Source organism: Glycine max, chromosome 13 (genome assembly GCF_000004515.6).
Source record: "Glycine max cultivar Williams 82 chromosome 13, Glycine_max_v4.0, whole genome shotgun sequence".
Taxonomy (NCBI): Eukaryota; Viridiplantae; Streptophyta; class Magnoliopsida; order Fabales; family Fabaceae; genus Glycine; species Glycine max.
Window position 1 is genome coordinate 13,533,822 of NC_038249.2, and position 24,629 is coordinate 13,558,450.

General features: G+C 32.7%; 3 protein-coding genes and 1 pseudogene across 3 annotated transcripts; all 4 read right to left on the bottom strand.

Annotated features, from left to right (window-relative positions):
• Positions 1 to 351: 351 nt before the first annotated feature.
• LOC100815783 (endo-1,3(4)-beta-glucanase 2-like) lies at positions 352 to 4,501 on the bottom strand (annotated as a pseudogene).
• A 1,554-nt stretch (positions 4,502 to 6,055) lies between these two features.
• Positions 6,056 to 8,516, bottom strand: LOC100815059 (protein trichome birefringence-like 19). Its single transcript, XM_014765563.3, has 2 exons — positions 7,520 to 8,516; positions 6,056 to 7,112 (listed from the first exon to the last, which is right to left on the bottom strand). Exons 1-2 carry the CDS (start codon positions 7,991 to 7,993, stop codon positions 6,288 to 6,290), a joined length of 1,299 nt encoding a protein of 432 aa, XP_014621049.1. The 5' UTR covers positions 7,994 to 8,516; the 3' UTR covers positions 6,056 to 6,287.
• Positions 8,517 to 21,236: 12,720 nt separating this feature from the next.
• On the bottom strand, positions 21,237 to 21,904 carry LOC106795616 (serine/threonine-protein phosphatase 7 long form homolog). Its single transcript, XM_026125203.2, has 2 exons — positions 21,850 to 21,904; positions 21,237 to 21,765 (listed from the first exon to the last, which is right to left on the bottom strand). The coding sequence occupies exons 1-2, from the start codon at positions 21,862 to 21,864 to the stop codon at positions 21,343 to 21,345; spliced, it is 438 nt and encodes a 145-aa protein (XP_025980988.1). The 5' UTR covers positions 21,865 to 21,904; the 3' UTR covers positions 21,237 to 21,342.
• Positions 21,905 to 22,084: 180 nt separating this feature from the next.
• LOC106797582 (serine/threonine-protein phosphatase 7 long form homolog) lies at positions 22,085 to 22,646 on the bottom strand. Its single transcript, XM_014772404.2, has 2 exons — positions 22,592 to 22,646; positions 22,085 to 22,507 (listed from the first exon to the last, which is right to left on the bottom strand). The coding sequence occupies exons 1-2, from the start codon at positions 22,604 to 22,606 to the stop codon at positions 22,085 to 22,087; spliced, it is 438 nt and encodes a 145-aa protein (XP_014627890.2). The 5' UTR covers positions 22,607 to 22,646.
• Positions 22,647 to 24,629: the final 1,983 nt, after the last annotated feature.

A 24,629-nucleotide genomic window follows, 5' to 3' on the forward strand; every position in this document is an offset into this window, starting at 1 on the left:
TGTAAAATTGCAGCCGAAACTTGCATAAAAAAAGTGAAGGGTCCAGCTACTTGGTATAAGCTTACATCTTGGCAAGTTGCAACTAACTATTAATACAAAATTAAGCTCTGTACCAAAATTGAAAACAACGTCCATATATATATATATATATATATATATATATATATATATATATATATATATATATATAAATATAAAAGGAGTTGTGCGAAACAAACATCTGATACAATGCATGATATTGGCATACTAATAATAATAACCAACTATGAATGCAAAAGTCTTATACCAAAAAAGAAAGCAATCCATGTCCACAAATATTATTGTCATACATGTTCAACAACTAAATCCTTCTTATTCATCTCCTCTGCTATAAATCCACCACAAGAGATTAGTTAAAGAGTTCCCATAATCAAAACCTTTCAGTCTTTTTATCTTTTTCCATGCACTTTCCTTGTCATAAATTCCTTCAAGAGCATACGCATCAAACCCCTTCCATCCTTCACCAACACCATCCCTATTCAAAGCAGGCAATGTCCACTTCACAAGCTCCTTCACATACCCAACATAGGAAAAAAGGGCTTCAGAAATAGGAACCAATGGTAAGAGCTGAATGTCAAGCCTACACTCTCCATTTGCAGGACCAAACCATAGTCCATTGTCTCTTTTATTAGACCACAAAACACCTATTATCCTGTTCTCTTTTGTAAACACTTTCTCATACATTTTTCACCCCTCTTCCACATGCCACCACATTTTAGCTCCAAGAATTTCCAATGACATAAGTGTTGATCCAAGGGAAACAAGACTTTCATCTCCATAAGCCATACTCATCAAAGTAGCCGAATAATATGCACTCACAACTTCACTTGTGCTCTCTTGATTCCTTCCATTTGTAAACTCGGTTAACCCTCCAGCCCAAGAGTACTGTAGAACATAAAGATCAAAACACCCTAACCAAGTGTATTTGGGTTTTGATTTTGTGTCGATGTTCATGAAATCTTGCACAGGTGAATAGACTTGAGGCTTATATTTCCTACCCCATGCTGGATCAAGCTTTGTAAGCACTGCAATTCCATAAATGAAGTACCCTAAATGGTAGTGGTGATAATTGTAAATACCAAATCCAAAATCAGCACCAACATCTTTAGACCCTTTTTTGGTAATATTGCCTCCCCATTTTTTATCATGTAGAAATCCATATTCTCGTCAAATTTCTGCTCCAACCATGGCTCAACGGTTTCCTTCAAAAATTTGGAAACCTTGGGAATCATATCGAGATAGCTCATCTCCTTAGCAATCAATGCCAACCTTGCAGCCCTTCCAACCAACTTCCCATAAAAATAGGACGAAGTTGTTGTTATTATTGATGAATTTAGGCCATTCACATCTTTACAAAGGGCTGAAACAATTTCATCACAGGAATTTTCTTTGACACCCTTAGTTGAATGCCAAGTTACAACTACAGGATCTATTTTCAAAATCCACGAACTACCAATAACACCAACAAGATCCCCATCAATACTTATGTACTTAAAATCACCAAGAACAGTGATACCACTGTCTCTATTAGAGAGAAGCATGAGATGGAGAGGGTGAGCCAACAGTAACAAATTCTCGGACCCTTTCTTCTGCCACTTATATTCCACACAAAAAGGTTCTCTAAACATAGCTTCACCAGACATAGGGTAACACGAACTATACTAGTCAAGAAGAACCTCATGTTTTGAATTAGGAAAAACTATCCAGATTGTGCCAACAAATGGATTAGAAGTGAACTTATTAAATGGCAGAAAATGCATCAGAAATGCGCTAGTAAGGGTGTGACTCAACATGATGGGAGAGGAAGCATAAAGAAGCCATGTTTGACCATTGTTGAAACGAATGATGTACTTGGTGTGGAAATTATTTATATTGAATGAGATAATGTTATGCATGGTGTTGATGGAAAGAGGGGTTGGTTGGTTCGCAGACACAGTCACAAAAGGACTTCTCCTAAAAAGGAAAAACCTCATATTGGAACAAGAGACATCCAAGGTGACACTGAGATCACTATAAGAGGAGATACGGCATCTCCCTTTGGAACCTTGTTTGGATGAAATTGTAATATCAGACTTGAATGGTTGGTAAATGACACACTACTAGAAAAATGCTTTTTTATGATGGTTATTTCGGACATTCTATATGTCCGTTATTAACCGTTGTTATCAATGTCGTAGAAAATTTTTACTTTCTACGACAGTTTCCTAAAAAATTGTCTTAGAAAAAGGTATCATTCTAAGACTTTTTAAAACAGTTTTTTAGAGGACCGTCTCAAAATGTATTTTTTTTATAAAAATCAATAAAATATATCGAGGATTCTAAGACGAGGATGATTGTCTTAGAATGTATTTTTAAAAAATAAAAATAAAATATATTGTTGATTCTAAGACGGGTTTTTGATAATACCGTCTTAGAATATGGAAATTCTAAGACGATTCTGTTACAGAACCGTCTTAGAATGTATTTTTTTTAAAAAAAAAACATTAAGTATTCTAAGACGATTTTTCAAATAATCGTCTTAGAATGCATTTCTTTTTTAAAATAATTTAAAAAATCATTACAAATGAATAAAAATTAAAATTTGAGAAGAACATGTCTAATTCTAAACTAAACCAAATAGTTATACTAGTGTACCAGTAAAAATGCCAATGCAATTATAGTGTCTACAATTTTTTTATCCCTTAAAACAAATATGTAAGACATCATGCCAAACTCTATATAATTGAATCCACATCAAAATAAGATTAGTCCAAATTTTGAGACCAATGATAAGCTTAAAAAATAGTTTATGGTAGTTTTGCCAACCCTTTATTGAGAATCAACATCATAACTGACTTGTCTAGATGGATAAGAAAGAGAAAGGGAAGAGTTAGAGGATCTAATGAGATACGGATGAATGTATTTTGGTTGGTCACCATTATTGAGGATAGAGTTTTGCAAGAAACAGTTTGTGGAGAGTGGTTTTGATTGAAGGTTTGGGGAAAAAAATGTAGGGATTAGTATTGTTTTGGGTGTTAGCCATTGCTGTTGAAGAATATGGAAGTGGTGGTGTGTAGTTGTGGTGATCAATGCATGAAATTAAAGGTTATTATGGAGGTGGTGATGTACTATATATGTATGGATTTTGGAGTGTTGAGGGGGTTGTGGAGTGAATGCACTTCTTTCTTACATACTTGAAGGTTTCAGATATTTTGAGGATTTTGGAAACGATGGTAAGTTATTGTACATTGCACTACCAGTAAATGAAATTCAAAAGGGTACGTGCAATTTTGTTGGCAGAATATATGTTCACATTGGTACATCTCATAATGGTGGTGAGGAGATGGAACGGTTTGCAACATTCACTCAAGATGCATGGCGTATGCTATTCATAATTGATTGGTCTTGGAAGCTGGAAGCCTAAGGGCGCACGTTCACAACTTCAATGAAACTTTAAACGGACGGATAAAAGATCGAAGAACCAAGAAGATTACAATATTTTAATGTAGTTTTTAAGACGCATTGTAGTAGTGATAGAGATTTTTATATTAATAACCCATTAGAAATCATACTAGATATGACTTTTTCGATAATTAATACAGAGGTCCACAATCTTACAATACATGACAATCTTTGATTGGACAACCTTTAATTAAGTCCACCAAATTAATTAATAATCCTTAGAGTGTGTTTGGATCGAGAAATTTTAAATTCTAATAATTTTAAATACTTCAATTAAAATTTTTTTATTTTTAAAATTTTGTGTTTGAATTAAAAAAAGTTAAAATTATGAGGATGAAAAAGAAAAGAAAAAAATATGATTAGTGTGTTAGTTATCCGTGTTCCTCTATACTCACACCGATATTTTAGGAGCTGAGACGGTGTTTCTTGGAGAAGACTCTGAGAAGAGAATTTCAATTTCCAGATTTTTAGTTGTTTAAAATTTTGTTTTAAAATTCCAAAATTTTAAATTCTTCATAAAAAGCATCCAAACAATGAATTCTAAATTACAGAAATTCAAATTCTCTGATAAATTATTTTCCTCAGTTAAAATCCTCTATCCAAACGCATTCTTATTTCATTTCAGAGTTCGATGGAGAATGATGTACAAGAGTTGGAGAAGAAATGGGCAGAAGTGCAGGAAAATGCACTTAAACAGCCTTCCCCGGGTATTATATCTTATTTATTTTGTGTTAAAATAGATTTTTTGAAAGAAAAGATCTAAGTATAAATTAGGGATCCCTTTCCTTGAAAGTGGGGGTGGAACATTGATCACCTGGGCCATCTTGCACACTACTTACCAGTTATGCTGCTAGTGCTTTGAACTGTAAAAGGAATAATCATAATTATTAATACCCGGATTATGTCAATATCTTCATATATGGTTGTTTTCTGAATGATAATTTTTTAATCTGAAAGCATGAACTGTCTTTTTTGTATCCACAAATACCTTTGGATATACTCCTAGGAGGTTTTGTTCCATGCGTGACTGCTAGGAGTACATTTTTTATTTTATTTCTGCTAGCAGTACATTCTATATTTAATTATCTAGATAAGATAAATTGACTCAAGGAACCCTGTCCCTCACCTCCCCTCCCCTCTGTGCAAGTACAGGTTAAAAAGTACTCATACTACTTTGCTAACTCAACAAATAAACAGTTTAATATTATTGCATGTAGAAAATTTAATACATTGCTTTTTTTTTAGAATAAAAAAATTGCTTTTCGATTTACATTTCTTTTTCTTCTCACTTCTTTCTTTAATTTCCAGTCTTTAAATTTGTGCATTTACGTTTCTAGCACCTTTTATTTGCTTTTCAAAATTTTAAGTTTTATCCTTAAAAAAATAGTTTTATTGTACATTTACATTACAAGTACGGCATTCTTTCTACGTCTCAATTCTTTAATTTCGAATTGCTTTTAATTCATTTTACCTTTTTTTATAGTTTTTTATATTTATGAAATTTACATGCTCTAATTTTGGAATTAGAATTTAATGACTATATAAAGAGAGCGAGAGTGTAAAACATTTAATTACAAATTATTATTCATATATCTTTTAATATAATTATTATAAAAATTAATAAATTTATTATACATAGGTTTGATTGGATGACTTTTAAAATTATTTTACCATTTTTCTCTTAATTTTTATTGCACTCCTTTCAAGTTATATTTCCGGTTTCTACATACAAGTTTCTTATAAACTTTGCGAATTCCTGACAAGGTTTGTCAATTTGATCAACTTAACATGCAATTCGATTTACATCAAGACTATATGAAATCTTTATATACACAAGTATTCATAGTTATTCAAAACAACTAAATAAAATTTATAATAAGTTCGATTATACAATAACTAAATCAAATTTGGTTATTGATTATTGTTTGCAAATCAAATTCTTAATCGAAATATTAAATCAATATTCTTGACTCGTACATATGTAATTCAAATTAAAGTTAAAGACGCACTGTTGACTTACTAAAACAAACTGCGAAAAATTTATCTTAATTGTGGTGATTTTTACGGTTGGACAAAATTCGTGATATTTTATAAACTGAGATGCAAGATTTGTGAAATAAAAGTTGGATTTTTTTTGCACAGTTGTGTAATTTGAAAAATAAAAATTGCAATTAAACCTAAAACAAAACAAACCAATGCCTAAAGTAATTGAATCACCCATTTCTATTTTTTTAATCATTCTAATTAGAGTCTTTGATTTTTCAATAAGACTCTACTATATCTTTATAAATTTCGATCTTTTAGATCAATTTTTAAACTAATTCTCAGTTACACTTAAAATTTTCCATCCTTTCCAATATTATGGGGACATCAAATTCGCATTCTCTCACAAAATTCGTATGTATTATTAAATGAGTCGGAGGCATTATGTACTAGTAATTTCTATCTAACAACCCAAATGTTTGTACTGAAATCGCTGTCGGGCTAGTAAAACTTTCAGTTATTATACTCGTACAACTGAGCTTCATGGCCGTGAACATTGCCCCACTTAAGACTTTATTATGCGTGAGGGCTATTAAAAAAAAATTGTATCCACAAAAATACCTTTTGATATACATTCTATATGAGCAGATAAATACATTCATATTTCAGAGTGCCCTTTCCACATTCCCTCCCTTTTGTGCAAATATGTGCTAAAAATATACAAATATTCTTTTGTGAACCCAAAATAATAAGCAATAAACAATCTCCCCCTCATGGTTAACAACAATATCCTCCACATGGTTAGCATGGTAAATCCAATGCTCTTAAAAAACTCTCTCTAGCTTAGAACTAAAAAATGCCTCACTTCCCATAGTATCCAACATATAGAGCAAAAACTCATTCCATGTGTCAACAGGCCCTGGCAGGCACCAATGAACACAGTCATTCAGTGTCATATTTTTGTCCTTTGAATATCCATAGTTGTTGGGGTGTCCATCAGGCCTAAGCAACATGATTTCAGTTGTGTTCATCATCAGAAACTCCAACCCTCTCTTTGTGGCCACCCTTTGTGCCTCTCTAAACTCCTCCACTTGTGTCACATACATCTCTAGAATGTACTCCACTGCCCCATCCTCAAGCCTCATTTCTTGCTTGGTGAATGGCATAGTCCTCACACACCTCCCTCCCTTGTTCCAATCCCCATTCTCAAAGTGTGCTGGTGAGAATGTCCTCAAGAATGTGACCCCTTTGTAGTTTTCAAGGCTGCTGAGTGCCCTAAATGCTGTCCTGAATGCCTTCTTGTATCCATAGAGGTATGTGAGGTCTGTCACATTGTCTATCCTACACTTGTTGCATCCAACAAGCTTTCCCTCTTCATAGAACAATAGGGGCCTAAAGAACCATTGCCCTGATGAGATTATGACTATGTCAAAGTTTTCAACCAGGCTTGTCCATGCTTCATCTGCCTCATCCACATACAGCTTCATGATGCTGTTGTAGGTGTGGCCTCTGGGGTCTGCATCACTGGATCTCACAAAATATGGAGACCACAGGTTTCCAAGTGTGAAATTGTAATCATGATAGAAATAACGTTTGAAGTATACCACATCTGAAGAGTATTTGTGAGAAACATCCTCAGGCTCAGACACCTAAAAAAAGTAAAACCACATAAGCATGTTTTAGGATTGTTATCTTCATGAGTAGGACTTTTTTAACATGACCAAGGTTTAAAAAACAGTTCACGACTGCAATTTCAATTGTAACATCAAGGATTTTAGGGTATGGCTAAATTAGTCTACAATTTCTCGCAACATCAAGGATTGCGATGAAACTGCAATCACCACTGCAATTTAAAACCTTGCACATAAGCATCCAAAGCAGCACATTAACAAAGTTTTCTATCATAAATACAAAACTAGTGAATGATTGATCAAGAATTGAGACGATGGGGTAGATTGAGTTGTATAATGCAAGGATGGAGCTATATGATTAAAAACTTCTATCTTCTAGTCTCATCCAAAAGCAAGAAAAAAGAAGGTATGAGTTGTTTACTTACATGACTTAGGAGGCACAACAAAGACTGCATCTGGTTTCTCCCCACTGAGTCTCCAACAAATGCCATCTTCTTTCCTCTCACAAGATTTAAGAATCGAGTTGCATTGAAGAGTGGAAGCTCACATTCATCTGGTTTCCACCTCCAATGCAGGTACTCTCTATCAGGTCTCCCAAACTTCAAGCAGTTTTGTTGGTCTATTATCCAATGGCATGTTTCATTGCTGTAGTAAGGTGCTGCAGGATTATGCATCCATCTTCCAGAAAAGATGTTACATTGTTTTACTTCTGTGTTGTTGTCCAAACTGCTAACACTTACAGAAGATATCTCAGGAGTTGGTTCACGAGAGCTTCTCATGAGAGAAAGAGGGAGCATGATGAGAAGAAGAGTGAAGGGTACCAGGAAAACACTTTTGGCTGTGGTTCTTGTTGTGTACTTCCCATTGAGAACCTCATTGGCCGGAAACTTCATTGTCATTGCCGAGTTATCTTCTGAATCAAAGGCTTTGGTGAATGGCTCATATAAATATGAACTTATTCTAATGTTTGGTTAGGATAAACTCTTCAAGTTTTAATACAGTTTTAAACTAAAACTTATTCAAGGTCTTCCTTATTATAGTTAAACCATCTTCATTAGCTCATGATATGTACAAGTCTGGTTAAAGTGTCATTATTCGTTAATGATATTTTGACTTGTACATACATAGTGGGGGAAAAAAAATAAAAAGTCTTATTTCCACTTCTTCTTTTTCCTATGCTCACCTTTAATGCTTTGGTTGTACAAAGTGGCAATGGCTTCTTTTCTAAACCAGTGGCTATAGAATACTCTGGCTTCTGTTCTGCTTCTAGATTTTCATAAACAATGGTTCTTATGCTTGCTTATGCACATCTTTTAATATGTACGCACAAGGACAAAGAACCTTTGAGGGAGGATGCTAGCCAATTCATAAACAACCAAGTCTGACTAATAAAACATGTCAAAAACTACAAAAATTAAAATAAAAATAAAATTGGTGTTAGAAACAACCAAAGGGAATCCAAGAATATAGGCCCCTTTTGCACTCATTGTTTAGTAGCATTTGTCGGTTCCTTTGTGGAAGTGAGAGAACCAAAACAAAAAGAAGAAACTAAAACTGGTAAGAAAGATTTACTATTATTTATTTTTCATGTAAGTAAGCATGTGTTGCTATCAGGTAGATCTTATGCTGTATATTCATGCTGGTTGGTGAACCTTCCTCCTTCCAAGGAATGTATAGTAAAGTTTACTCTCAATGAATTTTGTACATGTTGATCAAAGAAAAAGCAATCTGATTTCATCCCAACAGAAATGAAAATAAAAGAAAGCTGAGATTGGTTCAGGATTGAAGTACACAATCAAAAATCAGCACTGAAATATCAGTGGTGTCTCCTTTATTCCTTTTTAATTTTCAGTCCTACCCCCAACACAGTTATTGTCTAATTTTGATGTGTTTATACTTAAGAATATTATTATATATACTATTGGCTCTGGCACCTTGTATTACATATTATTTATCCAATGATTAATGCTACATCCAAAACTAATATATTATATGGAAAAACATATCCTAATAATCACTTTGAACATGGTTATAGCATGCCCTTCTAGGAACAGATGGTCTTTTGAGAATTTTTCCTATAAAAACCAGTGACATGAAGGTATAATTTGTGTTCCTTTGTATCTCCATAGTTGTGACTCTACCATTGTTCACACAGCAAAGGCACATGAAACCTATATTTGTAGAGTTTGGAACAAAGCGGTGGTTCAAGAGACAGGAATATTGCCGACAGATTAATGAGTATTCAACAGGTGTTTTTATCCTATATTTTCGGGAAAAAAGCAAAATGAAATTACCAAAAATAGACAATAGCAAGACCTTTGTCACTGTGTGGTCCAATTCTTTTTAATTTATTTTAGAAAATATGACCAAAGTGGTGGGTTCGCCAGAATGTTACATGAAGTTGGCATATGATGGAAGGAAGTGATGGGTAGGGAAATAAAATACTATTGGCTGAGAGTGAAAACATATAAAAGCCAACAAAGCAATGACTTTTAGCAAATCCTCATCTCTTAAAGTAATTGTTTCATTATAACATTCAAAACGCCCAATCTGTTAGTTCAATTTTCATTTCATAATATCTGCTTTGTATCTATTCTTTATATTTTAGATGGCCTTCCTTAATTATTAAAGTATCTCTAAGTCACTACAAGAATCTTTAAGCCATCATGTGTAATAAAAAAAATTAGACATTTAATGATAATAATGATGATGATATAGATATGCTTAAAAGTTTAATTTTTATATTTAATGTTAATGTGAGGGTGAGTCTTTGAGTTAACGGGAAAATTATATCGTAGTGATAGGTTAGTGATGAGCTTAAATCTGGAAACAATCTCTTCGCATGTATAAGGATAAAGCATGCGTCTTTGATATTGGGGTACGTCAATAATTTTATGTACGACGATTAATATAAATATTTTATAGTAATAATTAATTAAAAATCATGATAAATATAATTTTTAAAACAATTATTGTCAAAAAGTTAATAAATTTATCATGTATAATTTATAATTTGATGTAAATGTAAAATCGCTTTAGATTGATAATTGTTAGAGTATGTACTATTTTTTTTCTATACTAAATAATGTGATGTAATAATTTAAATGAAAATATTGACATAGAAAGCTAAATGCCATAAGAATATTTGCCTCTATACATTCTCTTCAGTAACTTTCTAAATGGACATTATTAGATTATTTTTATCAAAATTAATTTCTTTTCTTTAAATCATTTTCATGACTGTTTAGCTGAAGTTACGTATTGGAGAATCTCTCAATTCTATATGACAATCATTTCTGGGAGTACCATTTGAACTAACTTTTCTCTTGTTGGGGTTCTCGTAGGGTTCCATCGTTCATGACAACCCGAAACTATGTCCAAAGTTTGGTGGTTAAGATATCGGTTTCTGTATAATTATTTGATGATAACTTTTGATTCATAATTATTCGATGATAATTAATCAAGCGGAAGCTTTAACTTTAGCCACTAATAATTGAATTCAATAATAATAATAATATAATTGGAAACATCTCGTTCAAATGGAAGGGAATCAAATTCTCTAAACATGCAGATGTGAATTTTAAGATTTATGTGTTTGGAAAAAAAATTCAGAAGAAATTCTTTTTTTTAACAGATGACTATATATAATAAATTAGTCTATATATCACTTTTCCGGATGAGGGTCAACTATTACTACCTGCTAGTAAAATATGCATTGGCAATATATAGTTTTTATCTATCATCGGTATGACAGTAAATAATTAAATATACGTTGAATTCCTTTACTCTAAAGAGAGAAGTGTATGAGTATGGTAGAAACCACTTCACTTTTTCAGTACAGTATTTATATATGAATAGATTTGGCATGTACGTATCAAATTATTATTATTATTATCATTATTATTATTATTATGAGAAAATACTGCTTTTTTCATGTTTTTTTAATAAAAATAAATATAATAGAAATTAGTGGGTGATTTGTGAAGGTAATTATAAAAATAAAATAATAATTTATGAATGTAATTATTGGAATAAAGTAAACATAAAAATATGTATACCGAAATATCTTATTCCTTTTAAATATAATTACAGATATAAAGAATAATATGATGTGACAGCATAGTTCAATGCATGTTTCATAAAAATCGTAATTTTTTTGGTTTTTAATCAACATGAACTTAATAATCCGTGTAAACTTAAAAAAGAAGGGTTTGCTTTTAAATTAAAACTTGGTCATATATGCAAATCTAAAGGAAAAGCTTTTCTGTTATAAAAAAAGAAAAAGGGGAAAGCTTATATGGAATCATATATTGCTCATGAATTTTAGAATTTGTTCTGAAAGTGAAAAGTGTCAACCCTCCAGCAATCATTAGGCTCTTGAATACTTTTGATATGAGTCATCTCGATCGTGGTGGTAATTTCTCTTGAAATGATTGTGATTCATATCTATGAATCTGAACACAAGACTATCAACAAACTCTGCCATTTTGCCTTCACTTGGCAGTGAAGCCACCATTTTCTAGACACAATTTTATCCACTTTTCACATTTCACGTCATGTTATGTTTCTTCGACACATGTGACATGTCATTTGGTTCAATTTTATAACACGTCACCACATATGGTTCAAGGCTTTTTTATCCCACAAGTTGTTGCTAAAAAATTAATTATCCTAAATGCTTTAATAGAAAACGTATATGATAATATTAATTATAGGAAAACATGATGAAAGTAGCTTTGAATACATTGCATTTTGAATTCGTTAATACATCCTTACCCGCATACAATTAGCTAAGAGTATTTTTCCATGATGAGATACACCACCTTTCTTTGACTTCACAAATACACCAAAAATGTTGATCCAAGTTCCCATCATGGGTTAAAGTGTCCTAGGCTAGTTAAGTCCATAAAATAATGAAAGATGAAGATGCAAAAGAATCGTCCTTTTACTATTTTTTTTCTTTGGTAAAATGAACTTGGGTGTGGCTAGCTAATCGTTGAACTAACTAAAAACGAGTATCACTGAGCAAATGGACCCACATTACATCAATCATAGTTTCTATCATACTGTATTTTGATGTTCTGAACTCGATTTTTGTCTTTTTTTTTAATCATTATACCGATTTTTGTCTCTATCATATTTTTCTTTCCTTCTTTGCTAAGTCTACAAAATACTACGGAATTATAGAAGTATAACAATATTATTATTGTTTAACCTTCTTATCTTCTTTCTTTATTATTTTATAACTGATGAGTGAAAAAAAAAAAAACATATGCACGCATTATATTTTTACATAAATATATAAAATTTGATTTTTCAACTAATTGCCTTACTTTGTACCTATGTTACCTTGGGTTTCAACTAACTAACAAGAGTTTTTTAGTGAATATTTATCTACGGTAATAATACTTTATACAAATATATAAAGCGCTAGTAAATAATAACTTTTTTTGGACAGCTAGAGTAAATAATAGATAATGGTCTAATTTCTTAATATTTTTTTATATTGCCTTATACGTCCGTTAAATAATAAATTTAATTCCATAGTTCAAAATTATTTCCTTTTTGAAATGTATTCTTTGTGTTCTTAAATACAAAAAAAAAAAACTGATTCATCAACTAAGAAAATTAATTAATCACATTTAATTACATTAATTTTAATTAAAAATTAAGTTTTTTTTCTAACTTATCATTTATTGGATATTCTAGAAATAATAATATTAAATGAAGTAAATTTAGTTAAAATTTTCTTATACTTAAAGATCAATAAAATGATATTTATTTTTTTATATTTAAAATCGGAGGGAGCAGAGATTATGAAAATGAATTTTATCTCTCCTAATAAAAATTTTTCATTTACATATTTAACCCCTAATGAACTTAGTTATCTAGGAATTATATATATATATATATATATATATATATATATATAAAACCTTGTTGATACAGTTGTTTACAAATTAATCCATACCATATATTAACCAACGTTGTAACGGTATTATAATTTTTTTCATATAAGAACTAAAATGTGAAAAAAAGGTGTGCTAAGTGTAAAGACCGAAATGTAGAAAGCTTTAATTTTTATGTAGAGATTAAAATGAAGTAATAACATAAAATGTAGAAATTTTTTACATAAGAAAAAAATAAATAAATAAATAAATAAATAAATATATAGGGACTAAATTTTTAATTTAACCTTTGTAAAAAAGAGAAGGTGAATAAGCATAACTAACCGTGCTTGAATAAGTAAAGCTGTAAAGCTAATATTCCCATTCACAAAATTTAATTTGGATTAATTTATTTTAGTCAAATGGGCAAAGAAATCCCGTTAATTAAACTAAATGGCTACTTAATTAATCAGTCAATTAATCAAGGGCAAAAATGTACCTAATATGATTGATTTATGGATAATAAGCAAAATGAAAGTGCTAGTTCGCATGCATGAGAGCTTAAGAAATGGACAAGCCAACAAGGATGAAATGCCTAAACTCCACATATGCAATGGTGGGGTCAATATGTAGTGTGATAGCCCAATCCATCGGCTTCATAGATGGAATAGTCTTTGGCATAAAGGTTTCCACGTGGATTTGATTTTGAGAGTTATAACTTGCGGCAAATTTCCCCATCTGGGTTTTTTTTTAAAAGTATTTTCCCAAATGGGGTTCTTTTCAAAAATTTAACGAGGGGGAGTTGTTTTATTACGTAAACTGCATGGAAACATAGCAAACCGCCATTGGCAATGGCGGTTTGCTGACCATCTCCCACGTGGCAAGGAAAACGCCAGTGGTGATGGCGAGTTCATACCACATCTGCAAATTGTCTCTCCTTCTGGCGAGTCTGTGCACAGGTGAGCAAACCGCCAGTCAAACTGGCGGTTTTGCTTTTACAGGCCTAGGTTCCAGCTTTTTCAGGGGTACATTTTTTCAGGTAGGGAGTTGCAACTGCCATTGGCAACTTGAGGGCAAGTTGCAACTCCCACCAGCGAGTTAGGGAAGAAGAATTAGTCAGTCCTCGTAGCGATTTAAGGGCTATATAAACTCAAATTCTCAGTTTTTATCTCAACGTTGCGTGCTCAAATTTCAGTTTTTAAATTTGTTGCTTCTTCAACGTTGCTGTACTCAGATTTAAGGGCGTCAAATTCATTTTAAAATTGTGAGTGTCTAGGAATTCCGCATAAAATTTTGTATTTGCTTGTTCAGTTTTAAATATTTGAATGAGACTATAATTTGTGTTATAATTTTGCGAAAGTCATTTTTTTTATTATGAATAATTAATTATATTATACATAGAAAATTAGGTTATATTTTAACAGAGAATGCATTCCTATAAATATGTCTTATTGTTATTGAAAAATGTTCTTTTTTAAGAGGATTATCTTTCATTTTTTATCCATTATATTTTTGTCTATTGATCATATCATAAAGAAGCTCCTTAACACTCTAATTATAGATGATTGTAAGAGAACCTTTTAGTGTGTGCTTGATTTAAGGCGATGAATTAAACTTGAAATTGATTTCAGCTGAAATGAGATGAAAGTGGTAAGGTGAAGCATTTGATAGGAGTGTAATAAGTATGAAAGTTTTAGAAAATGATGGGTGCCTCCATGGGCGAACAAAACTTTCGCAAAATGATATAAATTGGGGTAAAAATAAAGGTACTGGGACAAGCAAATATAAGTAATTTTTTAAAGTAATCTCGGTACAAACTAAAGTTTTGTATTTGCTTGTTCAGTTTTAAATATTTGAATGAGACTATAATTTTTTTATTTGTTAGTTTCCAGTAAAATAATTTGTATGCTAATTTTTTTTAAGTAATTTTTTATTAAAAGTAAATTTCAGCTTTCAAGTAAATTTTTTTAAGTATTTTTTTTAGTTCTTATTTTGCAGTAAAATAATTTGTATGATAATTTTTGTAAGTAATTTTTAATTAAAACTAGATTTCAGCTTTCAAATTTTTTTTTAAGTAATTATTTTTATTTCTTAGTTTCCAGTAAACTAATTTGTATTGTAATTTTTTTAAGTAATTTATAATTAAAAGTAGATTTAAGCTTTGAAGTAATTTTTTTTAAGTAATTTTTTTATTTCTTAGTTTGCACTAAAATAATTTGTATTATAATCTTTTGAAAGTAATTTTTAATTTAAACTAGCTTTTAGCTTTGAAGTAATTTTTTTTAAGTAATTTTTTTTATTTCTTAGTTTGCACTAAAATAATTTGTATTATAATTTTTTGAAATTTAAACTAGCTTTCAGCTTTTAAGTAATTTTTTTAAGTAATTTTTTTTATTTCTTAGTTTGCACTAAAATATTTTTTTTATTCCTTCCATTGACTATTTTGAGTTTATTAAGAATAATTAATTAAAATATTGTTTTTGTAGGTACACGATGAATTCGGTTATAACAGTGTTGTATTTCAATGAAAGGGTATATGAAGATAATGATGGTGTAATATTTGAAGGCAGTAAAAAAGCGATTCAGATTAAATGTGGAATTAGTTTCAATGCTTTGAAGAAAAAAATTGGAGACAAGGTAAAGTTACAAAATAATGAAATTATTTCTGCTATCAGTTGTAGATTTTTAGTGTCAGGAAAATATATTGCCTTGCAAATTTGCGATGACGAAGACGTTGAAACGATGCTGGAAAGTTTTAAACAACAACAAGAAATGTCAGTTCTAGAATTGTACATAGAAAAAGATGTGGCTGGTGGTTCAATGTTTCATTCTGCAAATTCCCTTACATCATGTGGAAATTATGTATCTAATGATTACACACAACCGCCAACAAATATGAGTAATTTAAATCTTGACGAAGATGATGATCATGATGATGATGATTATCTTGTGTCTAACTCATACGTTGAAGAGTCGTTAGATGAAGATGACAGTGTTGACGGTATATCAAATACAGACAATGAAGTCCCTGAGATGATTCCACCAGTAAGAATTATTCACCCAGCAGAAGGTATGATTTCCTCTTAAAAAATACTTCACTCAATACATTTATTATTTCACGACAATTGTATTTAATGCCAAATAAGTATGATTTGAATTTTTTTTTGGACTATAAGGTGTACAAGGAATTCAGAATCCATTTTGGAATGATGCTTTGCATTATAATAATATCAACTGGAGTCATCTTGATGAGGAAGACATTTGTGGTTTGGAGATGCCATCCACTTTTAATGTTGGCCAAGAATTATATGTTGGCATGGAATTTGATAGTAAAGATGCGGTCAAGAATGCGGTCAAACAATATGTTATGAAGGTGCATCAAAGTTTCAAAGTGGTTGAAAGCAAATGGGACAAGTATGTGGTTTGTTGCTTGAATAGAAATGCAGATTGTCCTTGCCCTTTCTACATGAGGTCAATTCTATCTAAAAAGACTGCTTCATGGAAAGTCACTCAATGGGGTGGACCACACACATGTCTCAATATGACCATGACCCAAGATCACGAGAAACTTGATTCAGATTTAATTGCGACTTGTGTAGTAGGTACGTATTTTATGTTCATATTATGTTATTGTTTAGCCTTAATTGTCATTTAAATTTTGTTATTCTATTGACAGGCATGATCAGAGAAGATCCATCGATAAAAATTTCATTGATTCAAGAGAGGATTAACAGTCAATTTGCATACAAGGTGTCGTACAAAAAAGCTTGGTTGACGAAACAGAAAGCCATTGCTATTGAATATGGCGATTGGGATGAGTCATATACGAAACTTTCGTCGTGGCTAACACACATGCAAAATCATTCTCCTGGATCGTATTTTCAAATACTACATGACGATTTTATCGTTGGAAATACGGTTAGTCGCGAACACCGCCAATTTCATAGAGTTTTCTGGACATTTGGCCAATGTAAAGAGGCTTTCAAGTACTGTAAGCCAATCATACAAGTTGACGGCACATATTTGTACGGCAAATACCGTGGGACCCTCTTAATGGCCACATCCCAAGATGGAAATGGTGGTGTCCTTCCTCTAGCATTCGCGGTGGTGGAAGGTGAGACGTTGACAGCGTGGTCATGGTTTTTGGCACACTTGCGTGAACATGTCACAGATAAAAATGGTATTTGTCTGATATCTGATCGACACGCGAGTATAAAGTCCGTTGTCGCTAACGAAGCACTTGGCTGGCAACCTCCCCACGGTTATCATGTCTACTGCGTGCGACACATAGCAAGCAACTTCAATCGAAAATTCAATAATGCCAAACAAAAAGAAATGTTGAAGAAATTGGGTAAAATTTCATATTTGATGGCCACGTTTATTTTACTTTCATTTATACTTTAAATTGTTATTCATAACTAATTTTATGCAGCCTACACTCCTTGCAAGCACATTTTTGATCAAAATTTAGAAAAATTTCGTGAACTGAGTCCAGCCATAGCAACATGGATTGATCGCATCTCAAAAGAAAAATGGACGATGGCTTACGATAGAGAAGGACGTCGATATGGCCACATGACAACGAACCTCTTAGAATGTATCAATAAGGTTTTAAAGGATTGTCGCAACATTCCCATAACAGCATTGGTGAAATCAACGTACAATAGGTGTCAAAAGTACTTTGTTGAGCGTGGCCGCCAAGCCCAAAGACAGTTAAATGAAGGCCAAGTATATTGTTCAAAGCTTGTTAAAGAACTGAGGAAAAATCAAGAACAAGCTTGTACGCACATCGTTCGCGTGTATGATATTCACTCCACAAGGTTTGAAGTAGAGGAGAGCTTCAACCCTATAACGCAACGTGGCAGACAAAAGTGGGCAGTAAACTTGAATGGTCGTCATTGTCAATGCGGAAGGTATTCTGCGCTTCACTATCCATGTTCACACATTATTGCAGCTTGTGGTTACGTGAGCATGAACTACTACCAATATATAGATGTTGTTTATACAAACGAGCACATCTTAAAAGCTTACTCCGCACAATGGTGGCCTCTTAGGAATGAAGCGGCTATTCCTCCTTCTGATGACGCATGGACACTTATCCCTAACCCAACTACAATTCGTGCGAAAGGTCGGCCAAAATCAACAAGGATAAGAAATGAGATGGATTGGGTCGAACCATCTGAGCACCGAACAAAATGCAGTAGATGTGGAGCCGAAGGGCATAACAGGCGTCGCTATCCAATGCAATCTGAGCGTGGGAGTTGTTCAAATCCTTGATTTATGTATGTTAGTCGAGTGACTTGTATTTGTTTCTGTTCTGTTCAATGTATTGAATTTCTGGGGTTCAATGAATTCAGTAGTCAAAAACATTTTGCCTTTTGTACATAACTTATTTGTGGGATTCAATGAATTCGTTAGTTAAAACCATAAACATAAACCCTAAACCTAAACCACTAATTTTGACCTTCCCCATGTCATTACCCATAACCTAAGTCATAAACTTTCACTAATAAACCCTAACCCTACCTCATAACCCCAGCCCTAACTCATAACCCTTAACCCTAACTCATAAACCCTACTCATATCATAACCCTAAGCCATAACCTAAGTCATAAACCTTGAAAATGGTGTTTGTCGTTAGTCATTACCATTACTTATTTTCATTTGTCTACTTTAATTTTTCTTTACGACTTTATTTATTATTCTAGTTTGATGCGTGACATAAAAATAGTCATTATGGTGTCCGCGATGGTGATTCCATAACAAATAGTCATTCAAAGCGAAATTCCATAACACATTCCATAACAAGTACTATGAGATACCATAAATTAAGTACTATGTATGTTAGTTGAGTGACTTGTATTTGTTTACGTTTTGTTCAATGTATTGAATTTCTCGGGTTCAATGAATTTGGTAGTTAAAAACATTTTGCCTTTTGTACATGACTTATTTGTGGGGTTCAATCAATTCGTTAGTTAAAACCATAAACATAAACCGTAAACCTAAACCACTAACCCTTAAAATAAACCACTAACCCTAAAACTAAACCACTAACCCTAAACCCTACCCAATTACCCTAAAAATAAACAACTAACCCTAAACCATAACCACTAACCCTAAAAATAAACAACTACCCCTAAACCCTAACCACTAACCCTAAAAATAAACAACTAACCCTAAACCATAACCACTAACCCTAAAAATCAACCACTACCCCTAAACCCTAACCACTAACCCTAAAAATAAACAACTACCCCTAAACCCTAACCCTTAAAATAAACCACTAACCCTAAACCCTAACCACTAACCCTAAAAATAAACAACTACCCCTAAACCCTAACCAATAACCCTAAAAATAAACCACTGACCCTAAACCATAACCACTAACCCTAAAAATAAACAACTACCCCTAAACCCTAACCACTAACCCTAAAAATAAACAACTAACCCTAAAAATCAACCACTACCCCTAAACCCTAACCACTAACCCTAAAAATAAACAACTACCCCTAAACCCTAACCCTTAAAATAAACCACTAACCCTAAAACTAAACAACTACCCCTAAACCCTAACCACTAACCCTAAAAATAAACAACTACCCCTAAACCCTAACCAATAACCCTAAAAATAAACCACTAACCCTAAACCATAACCACTAACCCTAAAAATCAACCACTAACCCTAAACCCTAACCACTAACCCTAAAAATAAACAACTACCCCTAAACCCTAACCACTAACCCTAAAAATAAACCACTAACCCTAAACCATAACCACTAACCCTAAAAATCAACCACTAACCCTAAACCCTAACCACTATGATTACTACCGTTACTTATTTGATTTGTGTACTTTACTTTTTCTTTATGACTTTATTTATTATTCTAGTTTGATGCGCGACATAAAAATAGTCATTATGATTACTAACCCATAACGCTAACCGTAACACATAAACCTAACCCTAACTCATAACCTGAACCCTAACTAATAACACTACCCCATAACCCCTAAACCTAACTCATAAACCCTACGTCCTAAAATTAACTCATAAACTCTAACCCTAACTAATAAACCCTAAAATTAACTCATAAACCTAACTAATAAACCCTAAACTTAACTCATAACCCTAACCCCTAACCCTAACCCTAACTCATAAGACAACCCCAAAACCCTAAAACCTAACTCATAAACACTAAGTCATAAACATAACTCATCCTACAACTAACTTATAAACCCTAGCCCAAACTGATAGCCCTAACCCTAACTCAAAACCTTAAACCTAACCCTAAACCCTAGCCCCAACTAATAACCCTGGCCCTACCTCATAACCCTAACACTACCTCATAACCCCTAAGTCCTAAAACTAACTCATAAACCCTAACCCTAACTCTGAATTTGTCAACTTTAATTTTGCTATATGACTCATATTTATTATTGTAGTTTGATGCGCGACATAAAAATAGTCATTATGGTGTCAGCGATGGTGATTTAATAACAAATGGTGATAAAAAACGCAATTCCATAACAAATTCCATAACAAGTACAATGACATACCATAAATTAAGTCTGAAATTCAAATTACAAAGATACAAAACAAATTTGAAATAGAGACATCAAAATCAGTCATCATGGTGTCCGTGATGGCGCAAGGATGTGCCACATGGTCTATCCCACCTTCGGGCTTGACGATCCGGATTTCTTCTTGCGCGCTGTCTCCGCCCTTGTTCCTCAGCCTCTGCAGAAAACTCGTGACGCAAATCAACACCTAATAAGTCACCCATAGCATGGATTGCTCCGGGTACATCCCATTGCTGACCTAATGGGGCATTAGATATTGCCATTGGGGCATCATGTTGCTGCGAAGGGGTCATGGTCGGCCATGAAAAATGAGGTTGTGTTTCCGCAACACCACCAAACGAATGTTTGCTTGCAGACATATCAGTGTCATGGCCTTCGAAAGGATACTGATACATCTGCGAAGGATACTGAGCAAATGTTGGTGGCGTGTAATACATTCCATGGCCACGCTGCTCCATATGTTGGTAAAAATCTTCCGCTTGAACAATCTCCCTTCGTCTGTCAAAACCTCGAGTTTCAACACTTGACTGAAGCATGTGTAACTGTTGTGGGGGAAATCGACGCTCTGATGCTGGACCATGTGCCATAGGCTCAATGATCCTCTCTTGCTCTTGGGATAAAATCGCTAACTTTTCCACGTATGGCAAGAGATCATCAACTGTCCATGTGTTTCGCCCTTGTGGTGACACCATATACTGCAATGTCTCGGTAACTTCACCCTGCAATTATTAGGGTAAGGAAATTAATGTCGATGCTTTAAAAAGTAAATTGAAGTTAAATAATTAAAAAGAAATAAATACCAATGTAGTCGTGTTTGCATTGTTTGGGTCGATAAACATTTTTGTTTTGCGCCTATACCACACCATGTAATCCGAGTTAAAACTCAATAGGCCCTCTTGTCGAGCATAAACGTCGACCCTAAACTCAGCTCGATTATTCCACTGACTGATAAATGGGGCCAACAGCTGGAACCAATTTTCATCCATTTTGCCTTTCAGTGTTAGCCCGTGAACATTCCATGGTTGCGAAGGAGACTCCGGAATAGGTTGTTGCATTCCAAATTGTCGCAAAACTCTATCCGGTTGGTGCCACTCTACAACATGGAAACAAATGAGTGGCACCACTGCGCACCACGACATACTGCCAACCAAACAAATGGGAGGCAACATCGACATAACAGTTGCTGTGTAAGGCTCCCACAGAAACTGCATACAATAACACAATTGTTAATTTATCTTAAACCATGACATTTTATTTATTATTTAACGAATACATCATGATCTTGTTACCTCATGTCGTTTCATGATATCCAATTTGCGACGGAAAACTATTAGATCATCATTGCCAATATGTTGGTTTCCACGTCGTAGCCACCTACAAAAAAAATATGAAATAATTAGTCCCGACGCGTTACATTATTGATTATTTTCAAATGATTTTTTTTTCAAAACAACTAATCTGTGTCCGAGTGGTTTGTAAGGAAATTAATGTCGATGCTTTAAAAAGTAAATTGAAGTTAAATAATTAAAAAGAAATAAATACCAATGTAGTCGTGTTTGCATTGTTTGGGTCGATAAACATTTTTGTTTTGCGCCTATACCACACCATGTAATCCGAGTTAAAACTCAATAGGCCCTCTTGTCGAGCATAAACGTCGACCCTAAACTCAGCTCGATTATTCCACTGACTGATAAATGGGGCCAACAGCTGGAACCAATTTTCATCCATTTTGCCTTTCAGTGTTAGCCCGTGAACATTCCATGGTTGCGAAGGAGACTCCGGAATAGGTTGTTGCATTCCAAATTGTCGCAAAACTCTATCCGGTTGGTGCCACTCTACAACATGGAAACAAATGAGTGGCACCACTGCGCACCACGACATACTGCCAACCAAACAAATGGGAGGCAACATCGACATAACAGTTGCTGTGTAAGGCTCCCACAGAAACTGCATACAATAACACAATTGTTAATTTATCTTAAACCATGACATTTTATTTATTATTTAACGAATACATCATGATCTTGTTACCTCATGTCGTTTCATGATATCCAATTTGCGACGGAAAACTATTAGATCATCATTGCCAATATGTTGGTTTCCACGTCGTAGCCACCTACAAAAAAAATATGAAATAATTAGTCCCGACGCGTTACATTATTGATTATTTTCAAATGATTTTTTTTTCAAAACAACTAATCTGTGTCCGAGTGGTTTGTTTTCTATTATAGGAGGAGTTGTCTTTGGAGCCAAAGTCGTGCAGCGTTCCCATGCCCACAATTGGATTAAGATGCACATACCTCCGATTGATTTTATTTTGTCATCGGTGGCGCTGCACATCTCTCTATATAAATAAGCAAGCACGGCAGGTCCCCATGCATACGTGCTGCACTGTTCAAAGTCCCGTAAAAATTGGAGGTACCTTAGGGAAACTTTACTACTGTTTTTGTCAACAAATAGAACTCCTCCTATAAATCTGAGGATCCATGCACGGGTAAACCTTTGTAATTGTTCTACGTTACCGTCATGGATATTTATTTCTGAAAAATGGTGAGCCAGCCAACTTAATTTGACCACACTGCCTTGAAGTTCACCTTCCTGTGGTCTGACTCCCAATAATTCTTCACACAATTCAGCCCAATCAAGATTAGTCTGACCAATTAATGGTGTCCCCTCAGTATGAAGACCTAACAAGACTGACACATCTTGAAGAGTAATCGTAGCCTCTCCGCATCTCAAGTGAAATGTGTGTGTCTCAGGCCTCCATCTTTCAATCAAGGCTGTAATTAATGAAGAATTAATTTTCAGGTACCACATTTTCATTATCCAATAGAATCCTGATTGGCGAAGCAGAGGAATAATTTCCTCTGGTATTTCTTCTTGTCCTTGATAGATGGGTACAACTCGTCTGATATGTAGTTTTCTGTCTGCTTCCCCATTCCAAACATGTTCGGAAACATGTTTAGGTTGCAACCATAAGACGTCTCCTTCTATTGGACCAGACTTAATGTGTATACTAGATGAACATGATGACGAAGATGCCATTGATGCTGTAAAGTTAAATATAATACAAAAAATTGACAACAAAAATTTTACATTAAAAAAATTAACAAATTTAATAGCTACACAAATTTAAATAAATGTTCTAAAATAATACTCTACATATAACAAAATTACAAATTTAATAGCTACACAAATTAAAATAAATGACCAAATTAAAATACATAGATTTGTTACACGTACAAAAATTTAACACAAAAAAACATAAAATACTACCTAAAATAGTCTACAAATAAAAAAATTAAAAATTACATACCTACACAAATTTAAATAAATTACCAAATTCAAATACATAACAAAATTAAAAATTTAAACACATACATAAATTGTACACAAATAAACTTAAAATACTACCTAAAATAGTCTACAAATAACAAAATTAAAAATTAAATAGCTACAAAAATTTAAATAAATGACCAAATTAAAATACATAACAAAATTAAAAATTTAAACACGTACATAAATTCTACACAAATAAACTTAAAATACTACCTAAAATAGTCTACAAATAAAAAATCTAAAAATTAAATAGCTACAACAATTTAAATAAATAACCAAATTAAAATACATAAGAAAATTAAAAATTGTTACATGTACATAAATTTTACACAAAAAAACTTAAAATACTACCTAAAATACTCTACAAATAACAAAATTAAAAATTAACATAGCAACATAAATTGAAATAAATGACCAAATTAAAATATGTACATAATCAAATTATAAAATAAAACACGTACATAAATTTAACACAACAAAACTTAATTTACTAACTAAAATACTCTATACATAACAAAATTAAATATTCAAATACGTACATAAATTTAATTAAATGACCATTTTTTTTCCAATTATTAAAATTTAAATTAAATAACAAATATTAGACACAACAAAATGGTATTTAATCAAAATAATTTCATGAAATAAAAAATTTTAAGAACGTATATATATATATATATATATATATATATATATATATATATATATATATATATAATTAATAAAATAT